The 15,798-nt window shown below is 36.9% G+C and overlaps 1 protein-coding gene across 3 annotated transcripts in view; it reads right to left on the reverse strand.

Annotated features, from left to right (window-relative positions):
* Nucleotides 1-302: 302 nt before the first annotated feature.
* Nucleotides 303-15,798, reverse strand: part of RBM20 (RNA binding motif protein 20) — a 103,403-nt gene continuing 87,907 nt past the window's right edge. For all 3 annotated transcript variants that reach the window (XM_058188795.1, XM_058188794.1, XM_058188796.1), the window contains exons 12-13: nucleotides 14,091-14,212; nucleotides 303-4,080 (exon numbers count right to left, since the gene is read on the reverse strand). In XM_058188795.1, coding sequence (XP_058044778.1) covers nucleotides 3,970-4,080; nucleotides 14,091-14,212 — 233 coding nt within the window. In that variant the 3' untranslated portion in view covers nucleotides 303-3,969. The remainder of the gene's footprint in view (nucleotides 4,081-14,090; nucleotides 14,213-15,798) is intronic.

The following is a 15,798-nucleotide window of genomic DNA, read 5'->3' on the forward strand; positions in this document are numbered from 1 at the left end:
GTTTAGAGTCAGCATATTGCCCCCAACAATCTGGGTCCTCATAAATTAACAATAATAAATGAATGAGTAATAAATAAACTAGCCAGTAGGGGGCAGACCACTCACAACAGAAATGCTAGATTTAAAACAGAAAAATGGAACTGGCTTGAGTAATGCTTTAAAAAGATTTAATCTTTGAGACAAGAACAGAATTCAAATGATGAATTCCTTTGGAAGTAACTTAATAGTGTGATTTGAGCTTTCTGCAAAAACAAATAACAATATTACTGAAGTTTGGTCTTTCTTCTCCTACAAGTAATTTTTAGGTTGCTTTTACCCTTGGCTCAAGTAAAAAATTCTGCCAGCAATTGCTTTTCGCTATTTAGAATTGGTGGTAAATACAGGAAGGTTGAAACAGAACACAAACGTTTGACGTTTGTCTCAAAGTCTAAAATGCACGAGAAAAATGATACCACGTCAGCCCTCTTCTACATAAATTACAACTATCATCACTCCAGTTGATATACAAACTCTACCATTTAATTATGATTTCATCTTGAAGGTTAAACTCCAGTCCAAAATTCTTTTGTACACATTGTAGTCTGGACACAGCCAATCCAAGCATTTGTCAGAGTAATTGAAAGCTGAATAAAGGTTGCACAAGAACAGGAACCCAGAGGAAAGTTACTGCGGATACCAAAGCTCACCAGTCATTAAAAATTATCTTTATTACAACCATTCATTTATTTTTACAAATACAATTTGAAATCAATTGCATCAATAGATCAAGATATATAAACAATAAAAATGTGTGCTTCTTCCTGATTAAACTTCTGACATACCTCAAATGTTTAAGCAATAATTAAACAAAATTATATGGTTAATAAATAATAATATCTGGTCCAGTTCAAGTATCTATCAATACATCAAACTTGATATAGAAACCCTGAAAGGCTAATACTATTTATGTGTTGCAGTCAGTAAAAAAATTGTCAAATTTTATGCCTCAGGGCTTAGTTAGATTCCGTAGTTTTAAAATGAAAGGTATGTGATATGAAACCATAAAAAGTAATAGGTTGAGACAAGTAAGGTATTGCAAGACCTAAATATTTTAAAATATTTCAAATATTTTGCAATTGTTTATAAATAAGCTTTTTACATACTTATAATAAAGTCTTTGGATTTTCTTCAAGCTACCCTGTGCATGCCCCCCTCATAAATACAATCATAAAGAATAAGGCAGGGGAAAAAGCAAGTGTTTTAAAATTTCAGGTTTTTAGCATAATTCCAAAGCAAGATTGTAATTTTGGTTGCATAAGCAATTCCACATCTTTCTATCTTCTGCTGCTGGAATATGTATTCTTCACTGTCTGTGAGATTATTTTCACTAAAATCTACATTAAAACAACAAATATAGTTATGTTCCCCCTACAGATCAACTGTGCCTTTTCTGTAATACCAGAAGTAAAGATATATTAATTTATCTTGTTATTAATCCCTATTTTAATATTTTTGTTAGCTGCCTTAGATAGTTTTAAACTTGGGATAAAATGTTTTAACTGACCAATATTACTGAAATAGAAGAAATGTGGTATATGCTTTAAGAATATGCCTGCCTCTATTTTACAAAGTCAAGCCAAAGGCTAGGGTCTCTAAACTTCTTAAGTTTATGGTTCTAAAACATGTTATGGCTCTTGTTATATTAAAGTTGAGACAGGAATGTGGATATTTAATGAATTCTTTAATGGTACAGACTTATTAAAAATAAAAACAATGAAAATATTGGTTCCTCTGCCTTACAATTAAGAAAAGGATGATATTGAAGCAGGTAATACAATCAGATTTTGGCTGGGAGATCTTGAAACTAAAGATTTTTTTAATTACAAAAAAAAAGATTTCATGGGATAATTGGACAACTTTAGAAGTAGCAAATGGTGAAAATATTTTCTGTAAAATTGTTAAACTACCTAAGCAAGGCTCTAGAGCAGCGGTAGTCAATTTGGTCCCTACCGCCCACTAGTGGGCGTTCCAGCTTTCATGGTGGGAGGTAGGGGTTTTGTCCGATACTGAAGATCTTCCTTTTTTTAAATTTAATTGACTTTTTAAAAAATGTTCACAGCATTATTTTAAAACATTTTCATTACGTTTTCATAAAATTCCCTGTGACAATTTAAATTTCTGAAAATATACTATTTGTATCGCCCGCAAATAAGTTTAGTTCACGTTACGTAAGTGAAACTAAATGGCGCTATAGTGTGACCGCAAACAAAAGAGCCTAGTCCCAAAATAGCTTGCACATCTTCCCCCCACATCACCCAGCTGTAACAGACAAGCAGAGCTGGTAGCCGGCACCCCACACACACACAAACCCAATCCACGATGCGCGAGAGGCATGTGCAGACAACGATATATGGCGCATTATTGTGGAACAGGTGGGTGGTTAGAAAATTTTCCTACTAATAGAGATACAAAAGTGGGCGGTAGGTATAAAAAGGTTGACTACCCCTGCTCTAGAGAAATTATACTTGCCCTTGCAACATGGTTCAGGACCGTTATCCAGTATATTTTATAGTAACTTTTTATGTTGGCAGATACCGGCAGTTATTATATCCACTTAAGCAAATAAATATGTGCTTTATTTAGTGAAATCTGTATGAACTTTTCACACATACATAATGAGCTGGGCAGCTATATAATTAATGTAAAATTTATGAACATTAAATTTTAAAACAGTTCTAATGAGGACTGTAATATTTAGTTGATTCATATCAGAATGCTTGATTTATTAAAATATGTTACCAAAGTAATTAAAAATGTGTATTATGTAATGTGCCACTCCCATCATGGCATTTACAGCAGCATAGATAGGCTTTTGAACACCTTCTCATCTAGAAGTACCATTATATTCCTGTGCAAATATATTAAGATTTAGCAAACAATGGCTTTAAAAGAAATTAGCTTTAAGAAACATGAAAGAAAGTAGAAAATAAGACTAGCAGGGAAAACATGAGTCATAGTATGCTAGACTTACAAAATTTTAGAGTTCTACATATGTTCACAAATTGAAAATAGAATGGTTTCTTTAATTCTGTCCATTTCAATACAAATTAAAACCTCTCTTTGAAAATATATATCATAAACTGCCTTATACCCGACAAGGACAGTGTTACCCAAAACGACCAGTATTATCAGCAGTAATATAATTTCTTAACTGTACTGGTAGTCCTTGACTTACAACTACAGTTTGGACCAGAATATCCATTGCTAAGTAAGTGATTCATGTCCGATTTTACAACCTTTTTGGTCATGGCTGTTAACCGAATCACTGCAGTTAAGTGAATCATGTGGTCATTAAATGAATCTTGCTTCCCCCATTGACTTTGCTTTTTGGAAGCTGGTTAGAAAAGTCACAAATGGTGATCACATGATCAAGGATGCTGCAACCGTCATAAACACATGCCAGTTGCTAAACACCTGAATTTTGTCGCATAACCATGCAATGCTATGATGGTCATAAGTTTGAGGACCAGTCATAAGTCACTTTTTTCAGTGCCATTCAGTGACTTTGAACAGTCACAAATGAATGGTTGTAGGTCAAGGACCACCTATAATGTAATGTAAGCTGTAGTATATTACTGAGCATGATCACTGAACAAAACTGCTAATGCAAAGTTTTCATTCAGATTATTTCTTTTTCAGATAAGCCTCATTCACGGACCAACTGAGGTTGTAATCCAAGTAACATGGAGAAAATCCCTGAGAATTCTGATTTAAAGAGAACAGTATCTATTATGGAGAGATGGATGCTACTACTTATAGATATGTCACTTGTGCTTTATTATATTGCAGGGATTATATTTTTAATGGTGCTCTCAATGTGGCTGCCAGAAAAAGTTAATTATGATTTACTTTCTTTAACAAAGTGCAAACTAAAGGTGCATCCTTGAGAACAGCAAACAAATCAGCAAGTTTCCAATTCGATTTAAAAAATCATAGCTTTTTCTCCTCAAAGTGTGGGACAATCCCTGTATCATCTTGGGCTGAGCTGTTTTCTTTTTCATTCATCTTCAGATTCTCTTCTGCAAGCTGTGATAGGTATTTCTATGTGGGACAAAGAAACTGCTTTTAAAGTAATGAACAAATTGTCAAAAGTACAGTATGTATTCCCATATAAGCATTTAATAATGCTAAAGGATCGAAAAAGAAGTACAAACCTAATAATTAGTCCCAATGGCATGACTACATGTATCAACTCACCTCAGCTTCTCTTCTTTGCCAGTCTCACTTGGCTTACTCTTTAACCAATGATGTTATGGTGAGCATGTGCAGATATATTTAACACAAGTTAGCACTTTTTTCAAACTTAAAGCAAAAATTCAAAATGCTTCCAAGTACCTAGCATGAGTTGCTGAGAAACCCTTGTGCAATATAATTTTGATAATGTGTTTTACAACAATGAAAAAGTTACAGTTTGTACTGAAATGTTTAATAGTAGGATCACAGGTAGTCCTCAATATAATGGAGCCTGTCCATTACAGTTGCAAGTAATGACAACCATTATGTGATATAGCCTTGCTTAACAATCCCCCTCTCCCCATCTCCTAGATGCCACCATTAAATGAACAGATGGGTGGTTAAACAAGCATGGGGTATCTCATGAGTGGGAAGGCTCTAGGAGGCCTGCCACCAAGCATGGAAATGTTTGGAAAGCTTTTTGTTACCTGCCTAACTCACTTTAGTTACTCACCATAACTGTGTGGTTCATTTTATGCTTTAGCTGCTTTTTCTTTAGAACTGAACTTTTTCTTCAGCTCTTCAAGGCAAACAAGCTACAGAAATATTTTGTTTCCTTCCTTCCTTTCCCCTACTGTTCGCTTCTGGCAGTGACTGATCAAGGTAAATAACATACAAATTTTGTCACCCTTTTTCCTTGCATCCAGGAAATTTAGCAAATTAAATGGTTAAAGGGGATTGAGATTGGAGGGTAGAGGGAGAGAGTTTAGTTTCAGCACCTAATTGGGTGGGTGGGGGAGAGAAATTAACAAGTCTATTCCTCACAGCTTTTTGTATTTTTCTTTGTTGAAGAGCTGTAGTTTTTTGCAGAAGAAACAGGTTAAAGCAAGGGAAAGTTTGGGGGAAGCTCATCCTGAACTTAGCAGCTTTGCATGCAGGCAGCTTTGACTTCCCCAAAGCCTAGTTTAACTGAAAAGGTAATGTAGGGACAAAAAGCTTTAAAAGCAGCCACCATTTCTTCAAAGAATTGTTGGGAATGCTGAAAATGGTGACTTTCCAGGAGGCATGGGAAGAAGGCTCAAGTATTGCAGGGTCCCATTAGGGCAGGATGTTGGGGAGAGATTCAGGGAGTGCTGAAATATCCCTGTGGTCCAGTGTAAGAGCAAATGTCCCCAGGGTCATTGCAGCTGCCATAAATTTGAAACAGGATTATATGTAACTTTGGTGGGGAGGCTCTGTCATAACTTCAAGCAACCGTTAAGTAACCAGTTCTATCATCTACCTGTAATGGGTTTCTTTTAGGCTAAATAATATTAAATGTTCTCTGGAGAAGAATGATTTGAACATATTTACTAAAAAGTTGGTGATTCTTTCATATAATTCTTAAACCTCTTTTGAATCAATGTTGCCTAACAAATAAATAAATATATATATATATATATATATATATATATGTCTTTGGTTGTTCGGGTTTTCTCCCGTGTAAAATTGGAAGTGTCTTGGCGACGTTTCGACGAAGTCTCATTCGTCATCTTCAGGCTTCAGCTTCGTGCTTCTGGGAGCAATGTGTGATCGCAGCTGTTTCTTCCTTTTAACTGCTAGTGGGGGTTTGAACTGATTGGGTGGGAGCTTGGCTGTGCTCTGATTGGATTTTTTCTGTGCTCTGATTGGATGGGGGTGTGTCCTGTGTTGGTGGGGGCTTGGTTGTGCTCAGTCTAGTCTGTGCTGCAGGGGATTTGAGCTGGTGAGCTGCATAGCTGTTGTTTGGCGTTGTGGTCGTGCTACATCTTCATAGTGGGTGTCAGTCTGCTGCATGAATGGATTGGAGGGGTTTGAAATGGCTAATGTTGCAGCTGCGGTCTGGCTTCTGGTCCTTGGTCGTGCTTCATGATCAGTGTGGGTTTGGGTCTGCTTTCTGGGTGGATGTGCGGTGGTGACATCCTGTGTGGACCTCGTGAGTGTGGGTCTGGTGTCATTCCTCGTGTTAGGGACTCGTTTGTCAATAAGGGCGGGTTTCAAATGGCTGGTAGGCGGAGGTGTCATCTCGTTTGTTCATGCTGTGTGGGCGTTTTCTATCTCAATGGCTTCTCTGATTATTCTGTTGTTAAAGTGTTCAGTTTTGGCGATAGTTCTGGTCTTTTTAAAGTCAATATCATGTCCTGTGACTTTAAAGTGTTGGACCAGGAAGAAGTTGGTTCCTCTTTTGAATGAGTTCTTGTGTTCTTCAATGCGTGCACTTATTCTTCTGTTGGTTTGTCCAATGTATGTGGTGGGGCAGGCGGTGCATGGGATTTCATATACTCCTTGATTTTCTAACTCAATTTTGTCTTTGGGGTTTCTTAGGATGGTGGATATTTTCTGTTTGTGCAGAATGCTGTCTTGATGTTGTGTTTGTGGAGGATCTTGCTGATTCTGTCTGTGGTGCCTTTTATATATGGGAGGAGGGCTGTGCCGTTTTCTTGTTCTCTGTCTTGGATTTTAGTGGGGGTTCTTTTGGATTAGCTTGGTAATCTTATTTCTTTGTTGAAGAGCTGTAGTTTTTTGCAGAAGAAACAGGTTAAAGCAAGGGAAAGTTTGGGGGAAGCTCATCCTGAACTTAGCAGCTTTGCATGCAGGCAGCTTTGTCTTCCCCAAAGCCTAGTTTAACTGAAAAGGTAATGTAGGGACAAAAAGCTTTAAAAGCAGCCACCATTTCTACAAAGAATTGTTGGGAATGCTGAAAATGGTGACTTTCCAGGAGGCATGGGAAGAAGGCTCAAGTATTGCAGGGTCCCATTAGGGCAGGATGTTGGGAGAGATTCAGGAGTGCTGAAATATCCCTGTGGTCCAGTGTAAGAGCAAATGTCCCCAGGGTCATTGCAGAAGAAAACACACACCAACCGCTATCTGCACGCACTCACACCACCACCCAGCACAGATCAACTCGTAGCCAAGACACTCATCTCCAGAACGAAATGCTTAGCTGATGAACAACAAAACCCAACTAGACACTCTCACTAACGACTAACATCCAATGGATTCCAAAGAAATAAGATATTAAGAAGAAAATATATATATATATATATATATATATATATATATATATATATATATATATATATATATATATATATATATATATATATATATATATATATATATATATATATTTGTTTTCTGAGGTTTTCGCGGGTGTTTGTATGTAGGTCTTTGGTTATTCGGGTTTTCTCCCGCGTAAATGTGTGGAGCAATGTGTGATTGCAGCTGTTGAAATGTGAAATATTGAAATGTGATAGCAATGTGTGATTGCAGCTGTTTCTTCCTTTTTAACTGCTAGTGGGGGTTTGAACTGATTGGGTGGGAGCTTGGCTGTGCTCTGATTGGATGGGGTTTTTTTGTGCTCTGATTGGCTGGGGTGTGTCCTGTTTGGGTGGGGGCTTGGTGGTGCTCAGATTAATGTGAGTTGCAGGGGGATTTGAGCTGGTGAGTTGCATTGCTGTTGTTTGGCTTCGTGTTTGTGGTCGTGCTACATCTTCATAGTGGGTGTCTGTCTGCTGTATGTATGGATTGGAGGGGTTTGAAATGGCTAATGTTGCAGCTGCGGTCTGGCTTCTGGTCCTTGGTCGTGCTTCCTGATCAGTGTGGGTTTGGGTCTGCTTTCTGGGTGGATGTGTGGTGGTGACATCCTGTGTGGACCTCGTGAGTGTGGGTCTGGTGTCATTCCTCGTGTTAGGGACTCGTTTGTCAATAAGGGCGGGTTTCCAAATGGCTGGTAGGCGGGAGGTATCATCTCGTTTGTTCATGCTGTGTGGGCGTTTTTCTATCTCGATGGCTTCTCTGATTATTCTGTTATTAAAGTGTTCAGTTTTGGCGATAGTTCTGGTCTTTTTAAAGTCAATATCGTGTCCTGTGGCTTTAAGGTGTATATATATATATATATATATATATATATATATCTATGTATGTATGTATGTATGTATATATATATGTATGTAGGTCTTTGGTTATTCGGGTTTTCTCCCGCGTAAAATTGGAAGTGTCTTGGCGACGTTTCGAAGTCTCATTCGTCATCTTCAGGCTTCAGCTTCGTGCTTCTGGGAGCTGAAGCCTGAAGATGACGAATGAGACTTCGTCGAAACATCGCCAAGACACCCAATTTTACGCGGGAGAAAACCCGAATAACCAAAGACCTACATACAAACACCTGCGAAAACCTCAGAAAACATATATATATATATATATATATATATATTTCATGATATGTTTTTCTTTTTTTTACTATGACAATGTTTATGTATACTGTTGTGACAAAATTAAATAAATAAATAAATACTTAGGAATGCTTTAAAATTATGCATTAAGTGCAGATTTAGTTCCAGTTTTATACATACCTAGTATTTCCCTCTCCTTAGAATACAAAATATGAAAGATAAATATAAGCAAGACTTAAATTAAAATAATAAATTTACAATTAAAAAAAACTAATAGGAAGGGAAGACAAGCAATGTCTATACAAGTAGCCCTTGACTTACAATTATTCATTAGTAATTATTTGAAGTTACAATGGCACTGAAAAAAGTGACTTACAAATGGTCCTTATCCTTACAACTATTTCAGTGTCCCTGTGATTGCATGATCTAGACCAGGAGTATCAAAGTGGCGGCCCATGGGCCAGATATGTCACACGCAGGCCACTTCTGCCCCAGCTCCGCGAAGGCAAAAAACCCTTGTGATACGTTACTGTGACATGGCGAGTTTGATACCCATGATCTAGACCCTTGGCAAACTGCTTGAACTTATGATAGTTGCAGTGTCCTACAGTCACTTCATCACTATTTGAAATTTTCCCTGACCTTCACAAGCAAAGTCAATAGGGAAAACAACCGGGAAGATGGCAAGTGGCAACTATCGCAAAAAAGATTGTAAAAATCGAGTGCAGTCACATGATGCTTTACTTAACAACTGTATCACTTAATCACAAATTGCAATCTCAATTATAGTCATAAATTGAGGACAAACTGTAACCTTTGGTGTTGAAAGCAACCCCAAATCAATAGTGAACAGAAAGTATTTTCATCTGATTTTCTGGAAAATTCCCAACTCACTTTTTTAAAAATTTCTTTTTGTCATATACACAAACAATTGTCATAGATAAAACAACATATTTTGAAGAAAATATATATATATATGTAAAAAATATGCATCAACTAGAATGGGCCATTATGTAGTATCATCTCTCTTATTTTTTAGTATGATCCCTCTTCCACATTTAGGAAGTACTCTATCCCAGGGATTCCTTGCTTATTCATTTGTTTGTCTATTTATTGAATGTATATGGCTGCCTGACTCCTCTGTGATTCTTGATAATATACAATATTAAAACAAAATAACAACAGATGTTTTGGGGGAAATGTCAGCCTCCAAACAGAGCCACATAACACCCAAGGGACTGGCCGCTCACTCTAGCCTAACGCCTGGGAGCAGAGCCAGGTTTTGAAGACTCTTTAAAGCCAGGTCTGGGTGGGAGCCAAATGGCGGGGCAATACTACTGATGCAGAGTAGGGCCTTTGGAACAGCTGTGCACTTAATTAGAAGTTAAATTCAATAGACATGCATAAATACACAACACACACACATACAAGAAGCTGATACTCTTAGTCCTTCTTGTCAAGAAGCCCTGCCAAACCAATGCCACTTACTTCACACTCTTAAAAACAGATTCATCTGTTGCTTAGGTTTACTAAAACCATTAATATGTCCAGATCTTAATAAGCAAGTGCACATTTATCCAGCTATGTAAAATTGCTTTGGTCTTAGATTTAGTGGCTATGCTACATGAACACCAAGAATCCTAAAGGCAAGCCTTTCACCTGTTCCCATCTCCTTTTTCAGTTAAGCTTGTGCATGACTTATTACCATGCTGTGTACATCGTCTCACTTCTTGCTCTAAAGAAAGGCCAAGGTGAGGTGACAATCTTCTCTTGAGCTCTAATGATATGATGTGTAAAAATTCTTCAGATGTGCAACTAGAGAATTAAACTGAAGTATTTTAGTATTTAGTTTAGTGCTTCCTAACCTACATTCTACAAAAGTGTGAGAGAGATGGAGGGTTAAGAAATATGAAATATAAATAAATAAAATACCTATGTTCCCCAAACAGTGTAAATGTATTATGTGAGTTGTCTGAATCTATTCAGCTTTCACTAACCAAACAATAACTAGAACATTTTTCAGCCCCCTCCAAACATACTGAAATAACTGGGAAAAATCATTGTTTAAAAAGAGTACATGCTTAAGTGAAAAGGCATTGGGAATCCTACTACCTTTTTCTTCAGCACTGCAAAAGAGGGTTTTCATTACTCACTACAATGGAGGTCAAATATTGAAACAGACTCATGTCAAATTGATTCTAACATTCACAAATGTTATTCCAGAAGGCACAGACCAATGTATGCATTCTTATACGTCCCCATTTTTTTTTTACATTGAGGGTAAAAGAGGGAAAAAGTGTATTATTAAACCATGTTTCATTTCAGTGTTCCTTAGTTCCCATTGAATAACTGATTGAAACAGACAGGTACAGGTATGCCTTATAAAGAGCAATTTTGTGATCCAAATTGCTTGGTGGACTTGAAAAGTTTAAGAAACACTGTTCTAATTAGTTCATTTTAGATTTAACTCAGAAGTATTGGCATGTCAACAGGGACGCAGTGGCTCAGGGGCTAGGACGTTGAGCTTGTCAATTGAAAGGTCGGCAGCTCGGCAGTTCAAATCCCTAGTGCTGCCGTGTAATGGGGTGAGCTCCCGTTACTTGTCCCAGGTTCTGCCAACCTAGCAGTTTCGAAAGCACGTAAAAATGCAAGTAGAAAAAATAGGAACCACCTTTGGTGGGAAGGTAGCAGCGTTCCTGTTTGCCTTTGGCGTTGAGTCATGCCAGCCACATGACCATGGGGACGTCTTCGGACAGCGTTGGCTCTTCGGCTTTGAAACGGAGATGAGCACCGCCCCTAGAGTCGGCAACGACTAGCATGTACGTGCGAGGGGAACCTTTACCTTTACCTATGGCATGTCCACCATTCTAATAACGTATGGAAATGATAATATGAGCTTCAATATTAAAAGTACATTTGAAAGTGCAAAAAACATTTTTGCCTTCTTTCTGCTAGCTTCAGTTTTTCTGAATTTTACAACTTCTTTTATCCCAAACATAATTTGTTCAGAATAACAGAGTTGGAAGGGATCTTGAAGTCTTATAATTCAGCTCCCTACACAAGCAGGAATCCCTATACCATTTCAGACAAATGGTTGTCCAGTCTTTTCTTAAAAACCTCCATGTTGGAGCACCCACAGCTTCTGGAGGCAAGTCATTCAAAACAGAAAAACGCAACACTGAATAATAATATCTATATACTACTAAAACTCTTGTATCTAATTGTTTATAACATTCAATTGGACAAAATAGTGTGTCATAAGGCAACAATTTTTTAATCAACGTATCTCAAATGGACTAACTTAAATATTGCATCAAAAATTTGGAACCCATGACTCCTGTGGGATTGAAATTTGGAAAAGTTGAGTCTGCTTCAGTGGTGTGTTGTCATTTCCAACATTCCCTACCAGCTTCCCACATCTCAGTGGGGAAACCGGCAGGAAGTTGCTAGTTCAAGGATAGTAGGCAAATAAGTGGCTGCTGCCAGATGAGGGAGGGAGGGAGAGAGTAGGTAAGAGAGACGCATAACAAGGTCCAGGAGAGTTCGCAGAAGTGTGTGAGAGGCATGGCACAGTTCAGTGAAGTTGCCTGAGGGTGTAGATTGGAGAGGATGCCCAAGAGATGTGACAAGGCTCAGGGAGGGTCTGTGAGGATGGAGCACAGATTGGGGAGGGTACATGAGTATATGGGTCAGGGAGAATGTGCAGGAATGTGAGGGAGGCAGGGCGAGAGTCAGGAAAAGCATGTTGAAGGTGTACTAGTAGGAAAAGAAATAACTCTGAAATGATATGCTAACAGGTTACAGTTGCCTAATCTTTTTGATATTTCTAAATCACCATTTTACATATCTTCCTAAATTTGTTTTGTTTTATTTATTTTACAAGGACACGTATATGAAGGACAACTTTTTTCAAAGCTCTTAGGATAAATAGCAGTTTATGATTTATATATTGTTGAAGTCTGAAAAAAACCTGATAAAATAATATTATGATTAAAATGAAGAAAAAGGAACAATCTGAGGAAGAAACTGGATATCAGGATGTAATACTGCCTTATGTTTGTGGAAGGTTATAAATAGAGGTTTGAAGTGAAGAGGTGCTAATTCTCTCTGGAAAACTTCAATGTGATGTACTGCAAGCTTAAAGTAGCCACATAACCCAGCAGACTCTGGAGGATGCAAGCAGACACTGCTGCTGTAGGCTAAAATGCCAAGATAGAGTGTCAGGTAATCTTGCCTGCTAGTAAAAAGTACTAGAGACTCCAGCATAAGTCCTAGAAATCTCAAGAAGTGGGAACAAATTAAGTGAGATTTCTTGTGGTTGACACAAAAGTGCAAGCAGGCTAGATCTAATATAGCTCTGGCATTAGCAGCTACTTCTTCCTTTGAAGGAGCTGCCAGAAAGTAATTACCAAAGTAATGAAAAACTTATCTCACTTGAAAGTATGAAGTGGACTCACACAACCTTGTTGCATTTTAATACTCTTTTGCTGAAGTTGAAAGATCAAAGAGAAGCATCTTGAATTGAAACGGATACTCTCTAGTAATAAATGAAAGCACTGGTGATAGTCTGTCCAGATTCATTGTATGGATGTAGATGTCCTTCATATCAGTCATGTAAACTGGTAGCTATTAGAGGTGAGAACACTTGAAATCAATGGGATGAAGAATCAGTGTGAAGATACAGTTTGGTTTCAAGTTGTGAAATTACAGAAGTAAACCTCTCCTTCTATCTCAAATAGAGGCAGGACATCTATTCTTCCTTTGCACGTGCAAAGACTCTGCCCTTACTCTGGTTTGCAAGATAAAGGGGAGAGGAGGAATAACAACAGCATAGTATTGTGAAGGTCCCTGGAACTTGAAGGCATAGCTCTGCTTATTGAGTTAGTTAGTTTTGAATCCCCATTTAAGTAAAAATAGTGAAGGCAATCTACCAAGTTTACTGCTACAGTTATGAACCATGTATTCAAGAAAAGTAATGTTTAGATCTCTGAAACTGAATTTAGAAAATGCAGAGTTGGCTGCTTCTATTGCTAGAACTATTATATAGAGACAGGGATTGACTGGAAGCTTGGTTTTAAGCATCATATGAGCTCCTTGTTATAAGAAGATGTTACATAAAAAGCTGCTGTATTTCACTATGAAAATCTAAGTTTTACTTCACTGTCTGTCACTGAATGAAACAGTGATAATCTTCAGTCTGATGTTGTTTCCTTAACCAATTCAGACAATCATGCCTTGAGACTGAACAGTATTTTTTATGGTTCAGAAGCTGCAAACAATTTGGTGCTTCATGGTATTAATCTGCTGGATACCAATCATATTATCTCTCTTGGAATGTCTTTGGGGCTTCTACTTTTATAGTATTTGATAAATGATACAGCACAGTTATCATTTTCTTCCACAAAAGATTACATACTTAAAAATATTGTATACTATTGAAGTAATATAATTTATATCCTATATCATGCAGTTGTCTATTCTACTATAGTGGAGTGCACTTTCTACAATATTCTTCCTCATCCACCACTACTATGATAAAATTGAGCTTGAAGGGGAAACACAACACTGCACTGAAGAATAATGCTGATGCATATACCACAGTAGAATACACATTCAGGCTAAAGATCTTGCATATGCTGTGAGTAGTTTGGATAATTGAACAATCTGAATGAAATAATAATTTGTTACCTGCAGATTTTTATAGTGAACAGTACTTCTACAATGATGAATTTTTGCTGCATCTTCATTTGTGTAAAAAAGTCCACAAAGTTTGCAGTAGTAGCCAGTTCTGGGAACAACAAATTCCACACCTATAAAAAAAATGAATTATAATGATTAGGAATAATTTTTTAAAAACATGCATAGGAGAAAAAAATGTTGAATTCAGCTTGTTGTCAATTTGAATCTAATGAACTACAGGTAGTCCTTGACTTACAACAGTTCATTTAGAGACCATTCAAAGTTACATTGGTGCTAAAAAAAGGGATTTATGACCTTTTTTCACATTTACAACATTGCAGTATTGTTGTGGTCACACGATCAAAATTCAGATGCTTGGCAACTGGTTCATATTTATGACCATTGCTGTGTCCCAGGGTCATGTGATCCCCTTTTGCAAACTTCCAACAAGCAAAGACAATGAAGAAACCAGATTCACTTAACAGTTAACTAAATTAACAGCTGCATTGGCTCACTTAACAACTGTGGCAAGAAAGGTCGTAAAATGGAGCAAAACTCACCTAACAAATGTTTCATTGAGCAACATAAATTTTGGGCTCAATTGTGGTCATAAGTTGAGGAGAACCTGTATAGTATAGCCAATACCATTTAACAGATAGCCTAATAGTATTTTTCATGTTTCCACTTCTAATTATTTCAATGCGTAAACATATCTAATTGTTTTCATCTTGCAATTATTACATTTTAAATTCAAAACAAAACATTTGAGCCATTTACATCAATAAAAAACTATAGACATATGTAAATATTCATTGTTATTTTTTATTTGATCAATTTATAAAATTGGAGCAAGAAGATTCCACATGCCAGACCTGTATTTCTTTTAAAAAAAAGATCTGGACAAAGTGCATTAGCCCTTTTCATTCCTTGTATATTTTTTCTTCCTTTTAGAGAAAAGAGGGTTTTAAATCCAAATGTTAGAAGGAAGGCTTACAGTTGAAAATAAACTAAATTTATCCTCTGTTTCTAAAGAATGGAAGGGAAAAAAGGAGTGAGAAATTCCATTTCCTTTCATTCTGGGATTCTTTCTCTTTTATAGTAGCTCTGACCTGGGGAAACAGATGGAAATGCAGCAGTTAAATAATCAATCAAACCCATGGTTACTTAACATTTTAAAGTGAGTGTTCAGTGCTTTCAATATTTTGGTTATTGTACTGAGGTTCCTTAAAAGTTTGCTCTTGTCTTGGGCTCCTGATATGTTGTCTGCAGCTAATAATAAAATCAAGTCAGTACCATTCATCCATATTTAATCCTGTTTACTTTACCAGGATTGGTGTTTCCAATTAATTTTTTAACATTTCAGTTTAAATATGTAATATGCAGAAAGCTGAATTTCTCATCTTTTGTTTCCTTGATTATCATCATTTTCATATATGATATCAGTACTATCATTATCATCATTATCCATTCTAACAGCTAAGCAGAAAAATTTGTTTATATTTTGTTTATTCATTCACTTTAAGCAGACTGTGTCTCTGAATTTACTTAGCAAAATCAACTGATTTCTCTCAGTTTCATTAAAGAAAAGTGGTCCATGCTCACCTTGATTAATGAAACTTAACTCTGTTCAGAACTGGATACATGACATTACATATTGAAGCAACTGGACATCTGTGATTTTTCAGGTTCTGTCTAACAGATACTGTCAATAGTATTT

The sequence above is a fragment of the Ahaetulla prasina genome, chromosome 6 (genome assembly GCF_028640845.1).
Source record: "Ahaetulla prasina isolate Xishuangbanna chromosome 6, ASM2864084v1, whole genome shotgun sequence".
Lineage (NCBI taxonomy): Eukaryota > Metazoa > Chordata > Lepidosauria > Squamata > Colubridae > Ahaetulla > Ahaetulla prasina.